Source organism: Arvicanthis niloticus, unplaced genomic scaffold, assembly GCF_011762505.2.
Source record: "Arvicanthis niloticus isolate mArvNil1 unplaced genomic scaffold, mArvNil1.pat.X pat_scaffold_1368_arrow_ctg1, whole genome shotgun sequence".
Taxonomy (NCBI): Eukaryota; Metazoa; Chordata; class Mammalia; order Rodentia; family Muridae; genus Arvicanthis; species Arvicanthis niloticus.
In genome coordinates this window covers 21,825-36,939 of record NW_023045347.1, presented here as the reverse complement: position 1 = coordinate 36,939, position 15,115 = coordinate 21,825, and the positions used below count along the sequence as shown (strand labels likewise).

The following is a 15,115-nucleotide window of genomic DNA, read 5'->3' as shown; positions in this document are numbered from 1 at the left end:
GTCAGATGCTGGTTACACAGGCACCTGCATTTTCCTGACTAGTCAACAGGCTGCTCTTCTGGAGGAAGGAGGACAGTCCTTTGCTAAAAAGAGGTGGTCCACCATCCTTCCTGAACACCAGGAACACTCAACAGAAGAGCGTAGATAGAGGTGACTGCAGCAGCTGAGCTGTGGGTGGCTAGACCTTCCAGCAGGAGGGAGGTCACACATGGACAGTGCCTTTCAAGCCCAACTCTCAGGGACTATAGGACTTACTCAGGCTGGTTTGGGCCCTCCTGTTTCAGCGCCACAGGGATGCCTTCCTCTGGTCGTAGTGCACAGGACCACAGCCAATAGCTGGGGTTTCCTCTCATGCCAGTGCTGTTCACTGAAGTCAGGGAAGAAGGCTGCAATCTCTCTGCTGTGGAAACCACAGAGTCTATGAGAAGAGGAGAGGCAGAAAAGAACTACTTAGGAGGTTGAGGCAGGAGGACTGCAAGATTGGGACCCACGGCTCAGAGAATAAAATAAATATGAGAAGGGCCATCACAGGAATGTGGGTAAAGATAAGCAAGACTCAGTCACGTCAGGTGCTCAGAAATATGAACCACTCAGTCCGCGATATATAAAGAAAGCTCACAGGCACCAGGCTGACACAGCTACAAAGGGCCAGAAATATGAGACACAGCTCACTGGAGAGAGCACGGATTGTCAGTCTACCACGTGGCTTCCTCACCTGTGGCTGTGGATGAGAGGTTTAGACTCACATGAGCCATGGGTGGTATTTCGGGTGTCAGTGAGGCCCAAACTCCCACCAATTGAATCTGGGGCTATATTGGCGTGCTCGAAATACTCTGGTGGGTCCCATCAGTGTCCTCCAAAGTTGGATGTGCATCTTTGTGGGCAAGATGTAGGCTCGGATCGGCCACTGGGAATAAAAAAAGGGATATGATCACTTAGTCTAGAAACTCAGTTTGACTTTTGTTCTTAACTCTTCTTGTGGTTGCTGCATCTATGTGTGTGTGTGTGTGTGTGTGTGTGTGGTGTGGTGTGTGTGTGTGTGTTCGCTCATGCACAGGCACATGCACACACAGGTCAGATGACAACTTACCAAGAGGTGGTCCTCCCCTTTCACTATCTCGGATCCAGGGTCAGACTCAGGCCTTTATATGATGGCAGACAAGCTGATCCCTCTAGGTTTTCAACCTCAGCATCTAACACATGACTCAAGTGTTTTGTTGCCACAGGTGGTCCTGTGTCACCTGAAACAGTGCAATGGAGCTTCAGGTCCATTCTTACCTCCAGGATCAGTGGGTGGGCAACTGCATCAGGCTTGATCAGGGCTAGTGTGAGTTGGAGAGCCTGAGGACTTCAAAAGATGGCGGGATCATCTCAGCCCTGGAATGGAGAGCTGGATTAAGGACAAACAGCATTGAGCTCTCAGTACTCTTCTAACCCTGGAACCATGTAGCCTTGCAAGCTCAGCAGGGCTTCCACCAACACTCACGAGCTACACTCGTGTCATATTTTGGGGCTGTAGGACACTCATTCACATGGCTATTTGTACTCATGAGATGTTAGAGGGACACTCAGGTTATCCTGTGAGATATACATTCGTTCACACAAGTATAGGGCACCAGGGAGCTCTCCGTTGAAGAGAATAAGTTGAGACACTGCCACCTGACTTTGTCAATACTTTTTCTATCTTCTATACGTTTTGTGTTTTAAATAAGGTTTATGATGTCTACTCTCAATAGCCTAGCCATAAGACTACAATGACGTCTCCTGTTTTTTTTGAGACAAGGTTTTTCCCCATAACCCTAGCTGTCCTGGAACTCACTCTGTATACCAGGCTGGCCTTGAACTCAGAAATCCGCCTGCCTCTGCCTCCCCTGATCATTAGGATTAAAGGCGCCTGCCATCGCTGCTGAGCTTGACTGCCTCGGTTTGTAAGGCCCTACTCTCTAGCTGCTGCTATCCACTGTAGAATTGGAAGGATAATAAAAATGCCTCATGGCCACACAGCATCTCTTATCTAACACTTTATGTCATTTGATGTATTTATCATTTGTATTTGTTATGTATTTGTCTATGTATTTGTTAACAAATAGAGAGAAGGTGTACAGGGCCACAACTGGGCACAATAGTCTCATTATTTTTGCCTGAATACAGCTTAGGAGTCATGGCAGTAGTACCAGGGTAAGACCAACAAAGAAACTATGCTAAGTTCTTCTGCTCACATCGTATTTACAGGGTACTACTGGATGTTCTATCCTAACTATGTAGCCACGCCAACCTAAACAGTACAGGAACAGCATACCCCAATTGACCTAATAATATTCTACATGATCAAATGGCACTGTGGCCAACTGCCCAAGGTGATGTCCTTGAGGACCTCAAGTTCCTCGCTCCACACTTTACAAGTTCTAAGCTCTCACCATACAAATTTGTAAGGACAAAAAGTCCACAGAAGTCTTCTCCTTATTAACTACCATGACTCTTGCGGACTTTTGGCACCCTCCTCATTGGTTCTAGGCTTTTACTCTTGTCACTCTAACTCTGTTCTCAGTACATTACAACTACTGGAATAAAAGCTAAGCTTATATTCCCCTCCTTAACCTTTCTATAGGAGGTCTCGATTTTTGAGCTCATTGGTACTTCTGTACTGGGAAACTTCTCTGGGGGGTCATGTTGAGCACCTTCTCCTCTTTTGCTCATAGGCTTTTCAGTTCTAGGCCTTTCTTGGCTGGACGATCTGTGTGTAAGTAGGTGTTCGTAACCTTATGTGTTCCACTCCCCTGCTTATCCCTTACTTGACGATTTGAGCTCAGCTCACTTCTGCAGTCAGCTTCCTTCTTCTTCTTCTTCTTCTTCTTCTTCTTCTTCTTCTTCTTCTTCTTCTTCTTCTTCTTCTTCTTCTTTCTTCTTCTTCTTCTTCTTCTTCTTCTTCTTCTTCTTCTTTCTTCTTCTTCTTCTTCTTCTTCTTCTTCTTCTTCTTCTTCTTCTTCTCTTCTTCTTCTTCTTCTTCTTCTTCTTCTTCTTCTTCTTCTTCTTCTTCTTCTTCTTCTTCTTCTTCTTCTTCTTCTCTTCTTCTTCTTCTCTTCTTCTTCTTCTTCTTCTTCTTCTTCTTCTTCTTCTTCTCTTCTTCTTCTCTTCTTCTTCTTCTTCTTCTTCTTCTTCTTTCTTCTTCTTCTTCTTCTTCTTCTTCTTCTTCTTCTTCTTCTTCTTCTTCTTCTTCTTCTTCTTCTTCTCTTCTTCTCTTCTTCTTCTTCTTCTTCTTCTTCTTCTTCTTCTTCTTCTTCTTCTTCTTCTTCTTCTTCTTCTTCTTCTTCTTCTTCTTCTTCTTCTTCTTCTTCTTCTTCTTCTTCTTCTTCTTCTTCTTCTTCTTCTTCTTCTTTCTTTCTTCTTCTTCTTCTTCTTCTTCTTCTTCTTCTTCTTCTTCTTCTTCTTCTTCTTCTTCTTTCTTCTTCTTCTTCTTCTTCTTCTTCTTCTTCTTCTTCTTCTTCTTCTTCTTCTTCTTCTTCTTCTTCTTCTTCTCTTCTTCTTCTTCTTCTTCTTCTTCTTCTTCTTCTTCTTCTTCTTCTTCTTCTTCTTCTTATTCTTCTTCTTCTTCTTCTTCTTCTTCTTCTTCTTCTTCTTCTTCTCTTCTTCTTCTTCTTCTTCTTCTTCTTCTTCTTCTTCTTTCTTCTTCTTCTTCTTCTTCTTCTTCTTCTTCTTCTTCTTCTTCTTCTTCTTCTTCTTCTTCTTCTTCTTCTTCATCTTCTTCTTCTTCCTTCTTCTTCTTCTTCTTCTTCTCTTCTTCTTCTTCTTCTTCTTCTTCTTCTTCCTTCTTCTTCTTTCTTCTTCTTCTTCTTCTTCTTCTTCTTCTTCTTCTTCTTCTTCTTCTTCTTCTTCTTCTTCTTCTTCTTCTTCTTCTTCTTCTTCTTCTTCTTCTTCTTCTTCTTCTTCTTCTTCTTCTTCTTCTTCTTTCTTCTTCTTCTTCTTCTTCTTCTTCTTCTTCTTCTTCTTCTTCTTCTCTTCTTCTTCTTCTTCTTTCTTCTTCTTCTTCTTCTTCTTCTTCTTCTTCTTCTTCTTCTTCTTCTTCTTCTTCTTCTTCTTCCTTTCTCTTCTCTTCTCTTCTTCTTTCTTTCTCCTTCTTCCTTCTCCTTCTTCCTTCTCCTTCTTCCTTCTTCCTCTCCTTCTTCCTTCTTCTCCTCTCTCCCTCCTCCTCCCACTCCTCCTCCTTCCCTCCTCCTCCTCCTCCTCCTCCTCTTTTTCTTGGTTCTGAGACAGGGTTTCACTGTGTAGCCCTGGCTGTCCTGGAACTCACTCTGTAGACCAGGCTGGCCTCTAACTCAGAAATCTGCCTGCCTCTGCCTCCCAAATGCTGGGATTAAAGGCGTGCGCCACCACTGCCCGGCACAGTCAGGCTTTCTTAATGATTCCTTTTGATTCCATATTCCTCATTAAAGGAAAGCTTCATGAAAGCTCATGTCCGTTTAGCTTCCCATCTTCACCTTAGTCCCTATGCAGGGTGCCTAGTATGTACCTGGCTTTCCACAGTATTTATCTGGGTGAATCAGTGCAGGAACCTGATCCAGCCATTCCAAGGCCAGGGTGCTAAGGGGTCTCTGGGAGGACAGGCGACCTGTAGAGAGGGTGTGGTCCAGTTAGGTAGGGCTGTTTTAGTTATTGGTTTACAAGAAAATGCTGTCAAGTAAAGAAACTGGCTTGACTTAAAGGTCACCCTATCAGACATTTACACATTTTACAAGCTGCCCGGCCAACTGAGAAAGCCACATTTTTAGTGCCCATGATGGTCACGTGGTTGCTGGCTCCTCAACTCCACCTCTGCCTCACTTCTGCAGCCATGCCTCCTACTCCCCCGCCCCCAGTTTTGGCGCCCAACCCTCCTATTGCCCCCACATTCTAGGACACAACAGTATACAACCTGGGTTTCTCTACTACGGGCCAAAGTCCACCCCAGACTCAGCTACTCCAGCTCCAATGGGGGCCCTGGTTCTGGGTTCACGTGGTACTCCCGCCAATCTTCCTGTCCACCAGGCACTGAGTTAGATAGTCCGCGGGCCCTTTGGGGTCCTTCAGGCACACATCCGGGCAGCCCTCCGGGTCCACAGTCTAGTTCCGCACTCTTGTTGTGTTAGAGGGTTCAGTTGCAGCGCCTAGAGCTTGTTTACACAAGGTATCTTCCTCAGGAAAGTCTATTTCTTTATTTTTTTTTTAAAGACTTAAGGTTTTGTAAAAAAATGTACGTGTAAGCGTATTCTGCTTGCACGTATGTGTCTCACGTGCAATCCTTGTGCCTATGGAGCCAGGAGCGGGTGCTGGATCCTCTGGAACTAAAGATGGCTGTGAGCCTAGACCTGGGTGTTGGGAATATAACCCAGGTTCTCAGGAGGAGCAGTCAGTGCCGTGCCCTTAACCACTGAGCCATCTCTTTAGTGTGAAAATCCATCTATTTATGATGTTTTGCCTGTTTGTGTATGTCTGTGTGCACCATGTGTGTGCCTGGTGCCAGTAGAGGCCAGAAGGGGCTGTCAGCTGGAACTGAAGTTGCAGATTGTTTTTTAAGCCACCGTGTGGGTTCTGGTATTGAACCCAACTCCTCTGCAAGATCAGTGAGTGCTCTTAAACACCAAACCATCTCTCCAATCTGAAAGTTCATTTTTTTTTTTTTGTCTGTCTGTCTGTCTTGTTGGTAAAAGCACGAGTCCATTTCTGCTTTCACCGGATGAGAATAGCTTCTAGTCAGGCACCTTGTTTTAATCTTACTTCCCAGGCAGGCCAAGCCCAATTTTACTTTATATCATACCTCTGGAGTATAAGAGACCTCCCATGAGCTTAGTCTTTCTTCTGCCTTCGTGGTATCTGCACGCACATACAACACACACAGTGGAAGACTAGTTGCATAATTTACATTTGTTTCAACCATTCTCAACAATAAGCCAGCATAATCAAAGGACAGATTAGGTAAGGAGGATGCAGGGCTTTATTAGGAACTGGTGTTAAGAAACAGCAGTAGTGTCACACACTGTTAATCCCAGCACTCTAGAGGCAGAGGCAGGTGGTGGATCTCTGAGTTTGAGGCCAGCTTGGTCTACAGTGAATTCCAGGACAGCCAGAGTTGCACATTGAGACCCTATCTAACAACCCCCCCCATTGCAAAAAAAACAAACTAAACAACAACAACAAAAAAACAACAAAAAAGGAGTGGCTGGTAGGTAGAGGTCAAATAGGTCTATGATAATCTAAGGAGCTACTGCAAAACAGTAGCTTAATGTGGCAACCAAATATGCCTGCCTTCTAATTCTGTTACTTCAACACTATATTAGGGTTCTCTAGAGTCACAGAACTTATGGATAGTCTCTGTATATATAAGGGAATTTGTTATGATGACTTACAATCCGTAGTCAACTCCCCAACAATGGTCAGCTGTGAATGGGAAGTCCAAGGATCTAGTAGTTGCTCAGTCCCACAAGGCTAATAGAGTGTAACAGATATACTGGCAAGTAAATGCAAGGAGAAAAAGAGCAAATCTTCTTTCTTCCAATGTCCTTATGTAGGTCTCCAGAAGAAAGTGTGGCCCAGATTAGCGGTGTGTACCACCAAGCCGGGATCTGTGATTTGTTTTGTCCCAGGCTGACCTTGAACTCAGAGGTCTCCTTGCCTTAGTCTCCTGGGATTCATAGCCACTATGCCTCAAGATCTCCATGTCAAGATCTAGGTCAGAAACTTGTGTCTCCCAGCCTCAAGATCTGGATCACAGGTGAGCAGTCCAGTTCTGGATTGTAATACATTCCAGATATAGTCAAGTTGAGAACCAGTACAGTAGCCATTACAAATACTGGTGTATTTGTAATGAACCTCACTTGAAACAACAGCAAGAATAAACATGTGCATCATTACCAAAACACTCAAGACTACTGGGGCATCACCTTACATCCACGTAGTTAGAAAACAACTCAATGTCTAGATTCTAGTGGTTCTTAGGCAAAAGTTTGTCCTGGTTTTCAGTTCTTAATGTTGCTAAGACTCCAACAGATTTGATGATAATTATGAAACGGTAAAGGGCCTGAGAAGATTTCAGTTCAGTTTCCCTGGGACTTGGAGTTCTATGGTAGTTAGTCTCCATCTTGCAAATCTAAACTCAGTTGGGGAAAATCACTTATTAAGAGGTGAATAGTGGGGGCTGGAGAGATGGCTCTGGAGAGAGCGGTTAAGAGCACTGACATCTCTGACAGAGGTTCTGAGTTCACTTTCCAGCAACCACATGGTGGCTCACAACCATCTGTAATGGGATCTGATGCCCTCTTCAAGTGTGTCTCTGAAGACAGCTGCAGTGTACTCATATAAATAAAAAGTAAATAAATCTTTAAAAAAAATGAATAGTGGGTTGGCAAGACGGTTCAGTAGATCAAAACATTTGCCACCAAGCTTGATAACCTGAGTATAATCTGCAGGATCCACATGGGATGAGATTCATCCCTCAGCCACAGGTTGTCTCTGACCTGCACATGAATGTGTGATGCTCATGTGCACACACACAATAATCAATGTAATAAAAAAATCAGTAGCTGGAGAGATGGCTCAGTGGTTAAGAGCATTTCCCACTCTTACAGAGGACCGGGGCTCAGTTCCCATTGCCCACAGTTTATATAAAACCTACTGACTGCTCATATGTAAATGTGTAGGGATGAACACTTGGGATGGAATGAGCTATCAGAGAACTTCCCCTAGAGAAAACTGATTCTCTCTGCTGACATTGATTAGCTCTTAATCTTGCTGTGGTGGGGAGCTTAAAAAAATATCTTCCATCTCTATCAGCATGTCACGTGATGTCATTATGCAGGTCTTGTTTAGGGAAGCATATTTCATGGGGACACAGTTTCCCTGACCTGCTTCATCCAGTCCAGCTTAAGATTGTTTTGAGTCTTAGATCCCTTAACTGGGAAGTATTTAGAAACACCATTATCACCAGGAATCACTCCAATATTATACTTAAATTTTCTTTCAGCAAAACTCCGAGTTCCAAGCTGGAGACCTGGCTCAGTGGTTAGGAACACGTACTACTCCTGCCGAGGATCCAAGTGATTCCCAGCCTCATGTCAGGTTCTCAAGCTCTGAGGAGACCCACACCTTGGGTTTTTGTAGGCACCTGCACGTACTCACACTTAGACACATATACATGATTTAAAAAAATCATCAGCTGGAGAGATGGCTCAGCGGTTTAGAGCACTGACTGCTCTTGCAGAGGTCCTGAGTTCAATTCCCAGCAACCACATGGTGGCTCATAACTATCTGTAATGGGATCTGATGCCCTCTTCTGGTGTGTCTGAAGACAGCTACAGTGTACTCAAATAAATACATCTTTAAAAACAAATCTTTGGAGCTAGAGAGGTGGCTTAGCAGTTATGAGCACCTCCTATTCTTACAAAGGTTTGATTCCTAGCATCCATATGGTGGCTCACACCATTCGTAACTCCACTCCTGAGAACTTGACACCTTCTGGCTTCTGCAGTATCACAAATGCTTATGGTACACAGATACATAGTACACAGTACCCTTTCTAGTGTAGTTGTTATGAGACATGCTGAGAGCTATACTGCTCACAGGACACATATCAAACTCAGTTATGACCAAAGCCCACAGCTTGTAGACATTGCTGCTACTGAGATATTATTCCCACATTGTACATTTCATTGGATATTTGGTCACAATTTACATGAAAATATAGAGGATGAGAGCATGAGTATCTGATATATTGAAAAGGTTCTTGCCAGGCGGTGGTGGTGCACACCTTTAATCCCAGCACTCAGGAGTCAGGGGCAGTTGGATTTCTCAGTTCAAGTCCAACCTGGTCTACACAGTGAGTTCTAGAATGGCCAGGCCACACAGAAGCCCTGTCGCAAACAAACAAACAAACAAACAAACAAACCCTACCCACTCCCCAAAAGGAAAAGGTTCTTATTAACTGAGAAAATGTTTACCAGCCAAGTTTATGCTGAGAATCATTTATTGAAGAAATGAATGAATGAATTTGAAGCAAGTATCTTCTACTACCAAGTTGTTCTTCTCAAGGAGCTGCTCTCTTTCAACACTCCCTACGGCTTCGTACACAATAGTGTACCCTACCACTGAACTCCAGACCCTGGCTCCCAAATTGGGAATCTTTGAAGAGTCAGTCATACTCCACACGGCTCTCTGAGAACTCAGTAACTTTTATTAGTGTTCAAACTCATCTGAGGAGTGTTCCTGTAAGAGAAATGTTTGCTTAGAGGAACTGAAGTCAGATTAAGAGAAAAGCCAATGCATTGGTAACCACACATGCCCACAATCCAGCAGGAGGGTGCTGAACACTGAACTGGGGCTGACTAGAGACATTCTGATCTCATTGCAGGATAAAAAGAAAGCAGAGTAGATATAGGCAGAGAGGAAAAGCAAAGGACGTGGCTGCCTATGTGATTCTGAGGACTCCACTCCAGCAGAACAGATGGGGAGTAGAAGCATTATATTAGAGGCGTGTGGTACCCTGGGATAGAACAGGGGCTGCATGAGGAACAGAATGGGAAACTGATGTCCATATTCAAAGTTTAGCCCTATTGATTTTCAGCTCAGCGTATGTAGGTAAGTCTTTCCAGACCTCTGCTTCTTTGAATATGAGATGTAGCTAAGAGCTATGACTTTAAAGATTCTGTGAGGGATGTGGGAGAGGAGATAACAGTAAAGGGGGTGATAGTAGGCAGGAAACAGGGTTGGGGATAAGTGACAAGGACCAGCCCTCCTCCTGTTATATGATACAGATAGAGAACTTGTGCAAGGCTGTGGGGAGGAATGACAACCCATTTATTCAGTCTCTTGCTTCACACCATGAAACACTGCCATAGGCATGTATGTCACTTTGCAAAGCTGAGAACATTTCTTTGTACCTTTCAAGGTTTGGAAATACTGGTCCATAAGATACATATGTACTCAATTTGTTACACTGTCTAAAACCTGGTTGTTCTCCACAATGACTTTAAGTCCTCCCTGCTCCCAGCCATTGTGAGACTACTGCCCTCTTGTCTCCACCAGCACTGATAATGTCCCAGCCTTTCCCAGTATAGCTGGTAAATTGGAATGCCATTATTGTTTCAGTTTGAATTTGTCCAGTTATTCAAGAGCATTTGACCAGGCTTTGCATGTTAATTAGCTCATGATCAAACCCAAGAGCACATCCTGTCCCTAATTTTGTTTTAGAAACAAGGTTTTACAGTGGAGGCAAGGCTAGCCTCAAAATTACAATCCTTCTGCTGTAGCTCTCAGGTGCTAGCATGTCAGATGTGACTATTTCTTCTGTAAAACTAGTCTTTGCCTATTTTTCTGTGAGTTTTTCTGAATATTAAGGTACAAGTGCATGGCTTTAGTCCCAGCACTCTGGAGGCAGAGGTCGGTGGTTCTCTGTGAGTTCAAGGTAAACCTGGTCTACATAGAGAGTTCCAGGACAGCCAGGGCTACTTAATGAGACTATCTCAAAAAACAAACAAACAAACAAACAAAACACCCCAAGGGGCTTGGGATGCTTAAAGGAAGAAAGAAGAGATACATATCCTTGTTTTCTGCCTGAGATTTGGGACGTTGGGGTGGGAACATTTCCTTCAGGTTCTGCCAGCTGTCTACTAACTTACCCGCGGTGTTCTTTATGTACCGGAGATCTGGCATCAGCTGGAGTAATCATAGGAATATAATATTTTCTAATACAGTTTTAGAGAAAACTAACATAATCTTAATGTTTAACTCAAAATTAGGAGAATGGATTGTTACCCTGTTGAGTTATAAATTTTTATTTCCTGTTTACTCTTAAAAATGAAAAAGGAAAAGAGACTTTACTTACACATGGTCCATCATGCACTTTAATTACAGTTCTGTCTTCATATCTGGAAAAAATTATATTATGAAATCATTGTTTGTTTTTTATATGTATGTATGTATGTATGTATGTATATTTATCTATTTATTTATTGAGGCAATGTTACTGTGTATAACAGTCTGGCTGTCCTGAAAGTCAGTCTGTAGACCAGGCTGTCCTGGAACTCAGAGATAGCCTGCCTCTGCCTCCTGAGTGCTGGGACCAAAGGTATGCACTACTACTAGCTGGCTTGAAATGATTATTTTTGTTTGTGGTATGCCATAAACCATGACACACCAGTTCTTTCTTGGTGGGACCAGGACAAACAAACTTAAGAAAGAAATATTTTGTTAATAACTCTGAATACACACACACACACACACACACACACACACACACACACACACACACATCTGATGCATTTATTTTATGTGTATGTGTGGTTTGCCTGCATGTATGTCTGTGTACCCATGGAGGTTAGAAGAGGGTGAGTTTGGACAGCTTACAATAGCCTGTGATTCTAGCTCCAGGGGATCCAGTGACCTCTTCTGGCTTCCATAGGCTCCTGTATTTACTAATAATGCTATGCTATTTACATGTGCTATGTGTCTACACATACACACACACATAAAAAAATAAAACAGTTCTTTTGCTGTTGTTGTTTTTTTTTCAAGACAGGGTTTCTCTGTTAGCCCTGGCTGTCCTGCTCCTGCCTCCCAAGTGCTGGGATTAAAGGTATGTGCCACCACGGCATATATATGTTCAATGAGACCCTGTTTCAACTAAAAAGACAAACTGGAATCCATGTGAAGAAACAGCCAGTACTGGGCAGCTCTTATGAAGCTAGAAAACACAATGAAATATATATTGTATTTGTATATGTTTTCTCCAGATTTAAAAGACAGTAATAATATTTATGCCTTTGTTAACTGGTATACAATGGATAAAGGCATAGATGGTATGGCAGTGACAGCTCAAAAAAAGGATGGAATATCTAATAGTTTCATTTGTAATTGTTGTGAATCCAGATTAGATTGCTTTAATGTAGGGGTTGGTCTTGTGTGCTGTGTATTCAGATGCTGACTTCTGTACCCCAAGGTCAAGTTGCAGTCTGGACATGGGCATTTTATTGACCAGTGTGTGTAAGAATGTTCCCCAATAATCCCTGATTCAATAATAAAAAGCTAGAACCTGTGATTGGGCAGGGAAGAGAGGAAGGGGGAACTTCAGGTCAAGTGAGGGCATCTCAGACAGGGAGAAGGATAGACCATGAGGATGGACCATGAGCATATGACCAAAAGAAGCTTGCTCTGAGGACACACATGGAACAGAGCAAGACTCAGTTGGCAAGTGTGATGGTTTGTATGTGCTTGGCCCAGGAAGTGGCACTATTTGGATGTGTGACTTTGTTGGAGCAGGTGTGTCACTGTGGGCATGGGCTTTAATACCCTCAACCAAGCTGCCTGGAAGCCAGCCTTTAGATGAAGATGTAGAACTCTCAGCTCTCCCTGCACCATGCCTGCCTGGATGCTGCCATGTTCCTGACTTGATGACAATGGACTGAACCTCTGAACTTGTAAGCCAGCCCCAATTAAATGTTGTCCTCAGAAGAGTTGCCTTGCTCATGGTGTCTATTCACAGCAGGAAAACCCTAAGACAGCCAATAATCGTGCATTTATCTGGTTGTTAATAGTTGGGTTAGAATAGCTCAGAACCTGCCTGACATCGAGCCAGCAGCTTGTTAATAAATCATGTCTTTTACTGGGAGCTAAAAGGGAATGACAGAGTTGGGCAGACTCCCCCCATCCCCAGTAAAATTACTGCTGCACTGTAAAGTTTGTTTGTGACCCAAGGGCAACTTCTAAGAGAATATTTAATTTCCTTAATTAATTTATTTTTATTTTTCTAGAAAGGGTGGTTTTTTTTTCTTTTTTTTTTTTCTTCTTTTTTTTTTTTTTTTTTTTTTTTTTTTTTTTTTTTTTTTTTTTTTTTTTTTTTGTAGCCCCGGTTGTCCTAGAATTCAGTATGTAGACCAGGCTGGCCTGAAATTCAGAGCTCTGCCTACCTCTGCCTCCCAAATGTTGGGATTAAAAGTGTGCACCACCACCACCAGGTAAATATATTTTATTATAATTATTTTGGTTTTGTTGGCTTGTTTTAGATGGATGTACTGTGCAGCTTTGGCAGGCCTAGACCTTGCTGTGTATACCAGACTGGCCTCCAGTTCACAGCCATCTGCCTGTGTCTGTCTCCTGAGTGCCAGGACCACACATGTATACCATAATTATTTTTGAGTTGTTGGAGATATTGAACACAGGGCCTCACATATAACAAGAAAGAATTCTATCACTGAGCTATCTCTATAGCTCAAGAAAACAGCTTTATGTTTATATATGTATATGTATATGTATGTATATGTATATGTATATGTGTGTGTGTGTGTGTGTGTGTGTGTGTGTGTGATGTATGAGTGTGCTGTCTACTCATCTGTGTGTAGGTACCTGCTTCACTGTGTACGTGTGGATAACCTGCTCTATCTTCATTTACTTTATTTTCTTGAAATAGGGTCTTTCACTGATCCCAGAGCTAACCCTGACAAGCCACAGTGGTCCTCCTGCCTCTGCTCTTCAGAACTGGGGTTACACGCAAGCAGTCATGGCTGCCTTCCTCAGGTGGAATAGGGGATTTGAACTCTGTTCTTTATACTGGTGTCACAAACATGGTCCCCCTGAATCATTTCCCCAATCTCTAATTTTTTAAATATAGTAAAAGTGAGCTTGTATATAACAGCGCCTCTTTGTCTATTGTGCTATGGGTATTTGTTGCAGTTATCTATGCCAGTCATTGAGGCTGATAGAAAAATTTCACCTCACAGCTGAACATGGTAGTATACTCCTTTAAACCGAGCACTCAGGAGGCAGACGCAGGTGGATCTCTATGAGTTCAAGGCCAGCCTAGTCTACAAAGTGAGTTCAAGACAGCCAAGGCTGGTCACATTGAGAAATCTTGTCTCAAAAAAACAACACAAATCACCTCACAACTTTTATGGGCTCTAGTGTAAGTTTTAGTATTTGTACAACCAAGTACACAAAACAAAGTTCATTCTTTCGTGGCCAAACATCTCTCATATGGATCAAGAGGATTATTCTTTTTCTTAAAAAGGATGATGACAAGGAGGGAGGGATGTTTGACCTAGCCATGTGTGATGTGCAGACTTCTGTGCCTTGGATCAAAGACTTGGGCATTTTGTAGTTGTTTTCAAAAGCTAAATGTCACAGGCCCCAAACTAAACCACTGACAGGATGAGTGTTAAAAAAAAAAAAAAAAAAAAGTAAGCTATGTGGGGGAATAATCTGCATTTAAAGACCAATAAACCATTAGTTGGGCAAACTTATCACCCAGCTCACTTCTGCTCCTCATCCTCTCCTCCTAGCTACACCTCCTTTTCTGCCATCCCCCTCCTCCTCGTTAAGACATGTTTTAATTACATATTTTATGTGTGTGCATGAGCATGTGTTTGTGTACGTGTGTGGCATGGTGTATGTGTGGAGGTGAGGACAATTTCTAGAATTTAGGGTTGTCCTTCTACCATGTGAGTCCCTAGGATCAAACACCAAGTCATCAGGCTGGTATCAAGTGCCTTTACCTGCCGAGCCATCTCACCAGCCCATCTCTGCTTCATTAGGCTGTTCTGTAGCCAGGTGAACCCACTGGGCTATGGTCACATGACCTGAATCCTGTGCCCACTTGCTACTGAGTTCCCTCCATTTGGTCATTGTCCATGCCAGGCACTGCACTCTGACCTCTGTGGCTTTCTGTTTCTGCATTATTGGACCAGGATCCCATTCAACTTTGGGGAGTAAGAGGAGAGAGGAAGAAATGGAAAAGCAAGTAATGGAGGGGGTGTGTGAAGGGAAGAATGGGAGTGGTTGAGGCCAGGGATAATAAAATGAAGACTCACAGAATTCTGGAGCAGAACTGGCACTCACCCTGGTAGGTTTCTTGGTGACTGCCACATATAGGCTCACTGACCTTGAAGTAGGGGAGTATGCAGCTCATCTGTGTATTCTTGATTCACAAGGCCTGAAGTGAGACACAGAACACTGCTTCCTTCATCTCCCTCCAGGCCCCTTGACCATTGTTAGTGGTAGCAGGAATGGTGGAAAGAGTAACGAACACTAGACCAGGAGTTCAGAAGACAGGCTTCAGATCCTCCACATCTATCCTGGTCCTCACCATTGTTCCCTATAT

General features: G+C 43.1%; 1 protein-coding gene and 1 long non-coding RNA gene across 2 annotated transcripts; both read right to left on the bottom strand.

Moving 5' to 3' along the window:
• Positions 1 to 255: 255 nt before the first annotated feature.
• LOC117701571 (nucleoside diphosphate kinase 6-like) lies at positions 256 to 2,163 on the bottom strand. The gene is made up of 5 exons (XM_034493177.1): positions 2,150 to 2,163; positions 1,279 to 1,348; positions 795 to 907; positions 716 to 721; positions 256 to 418 (listed from the first exon to the last, which is right to left on the bottom strand). Exons 1-5 carry the CDS (start codon positions 2,161 to 2,163, stop codon positions 256 to 258), a joined length of 366 nt encoding a protein of 121 aa, XP_034349068.1.
• Positions 2,164 to 8,980: 6,817 nt separating this feature from the next.
• Positions 8,981 to 14,914, bottom strand: LOC117701574 (uncharacterized). The gene is made up of 3 exons (XR_004605769.2): positions 14,854 to 14,914; positions 10,850 to 10,892; positions 8,981 to 9,231 (listed from the first exon to the last, which is right to left on the bottom strand). It is a non-coding gene; the product is annotated as an uncharacterized LOC117701574 (long non-coding RNA).
• Between the last annotated feature and the right edge of the window lie 201 nt (positions 14,915 to 15,115).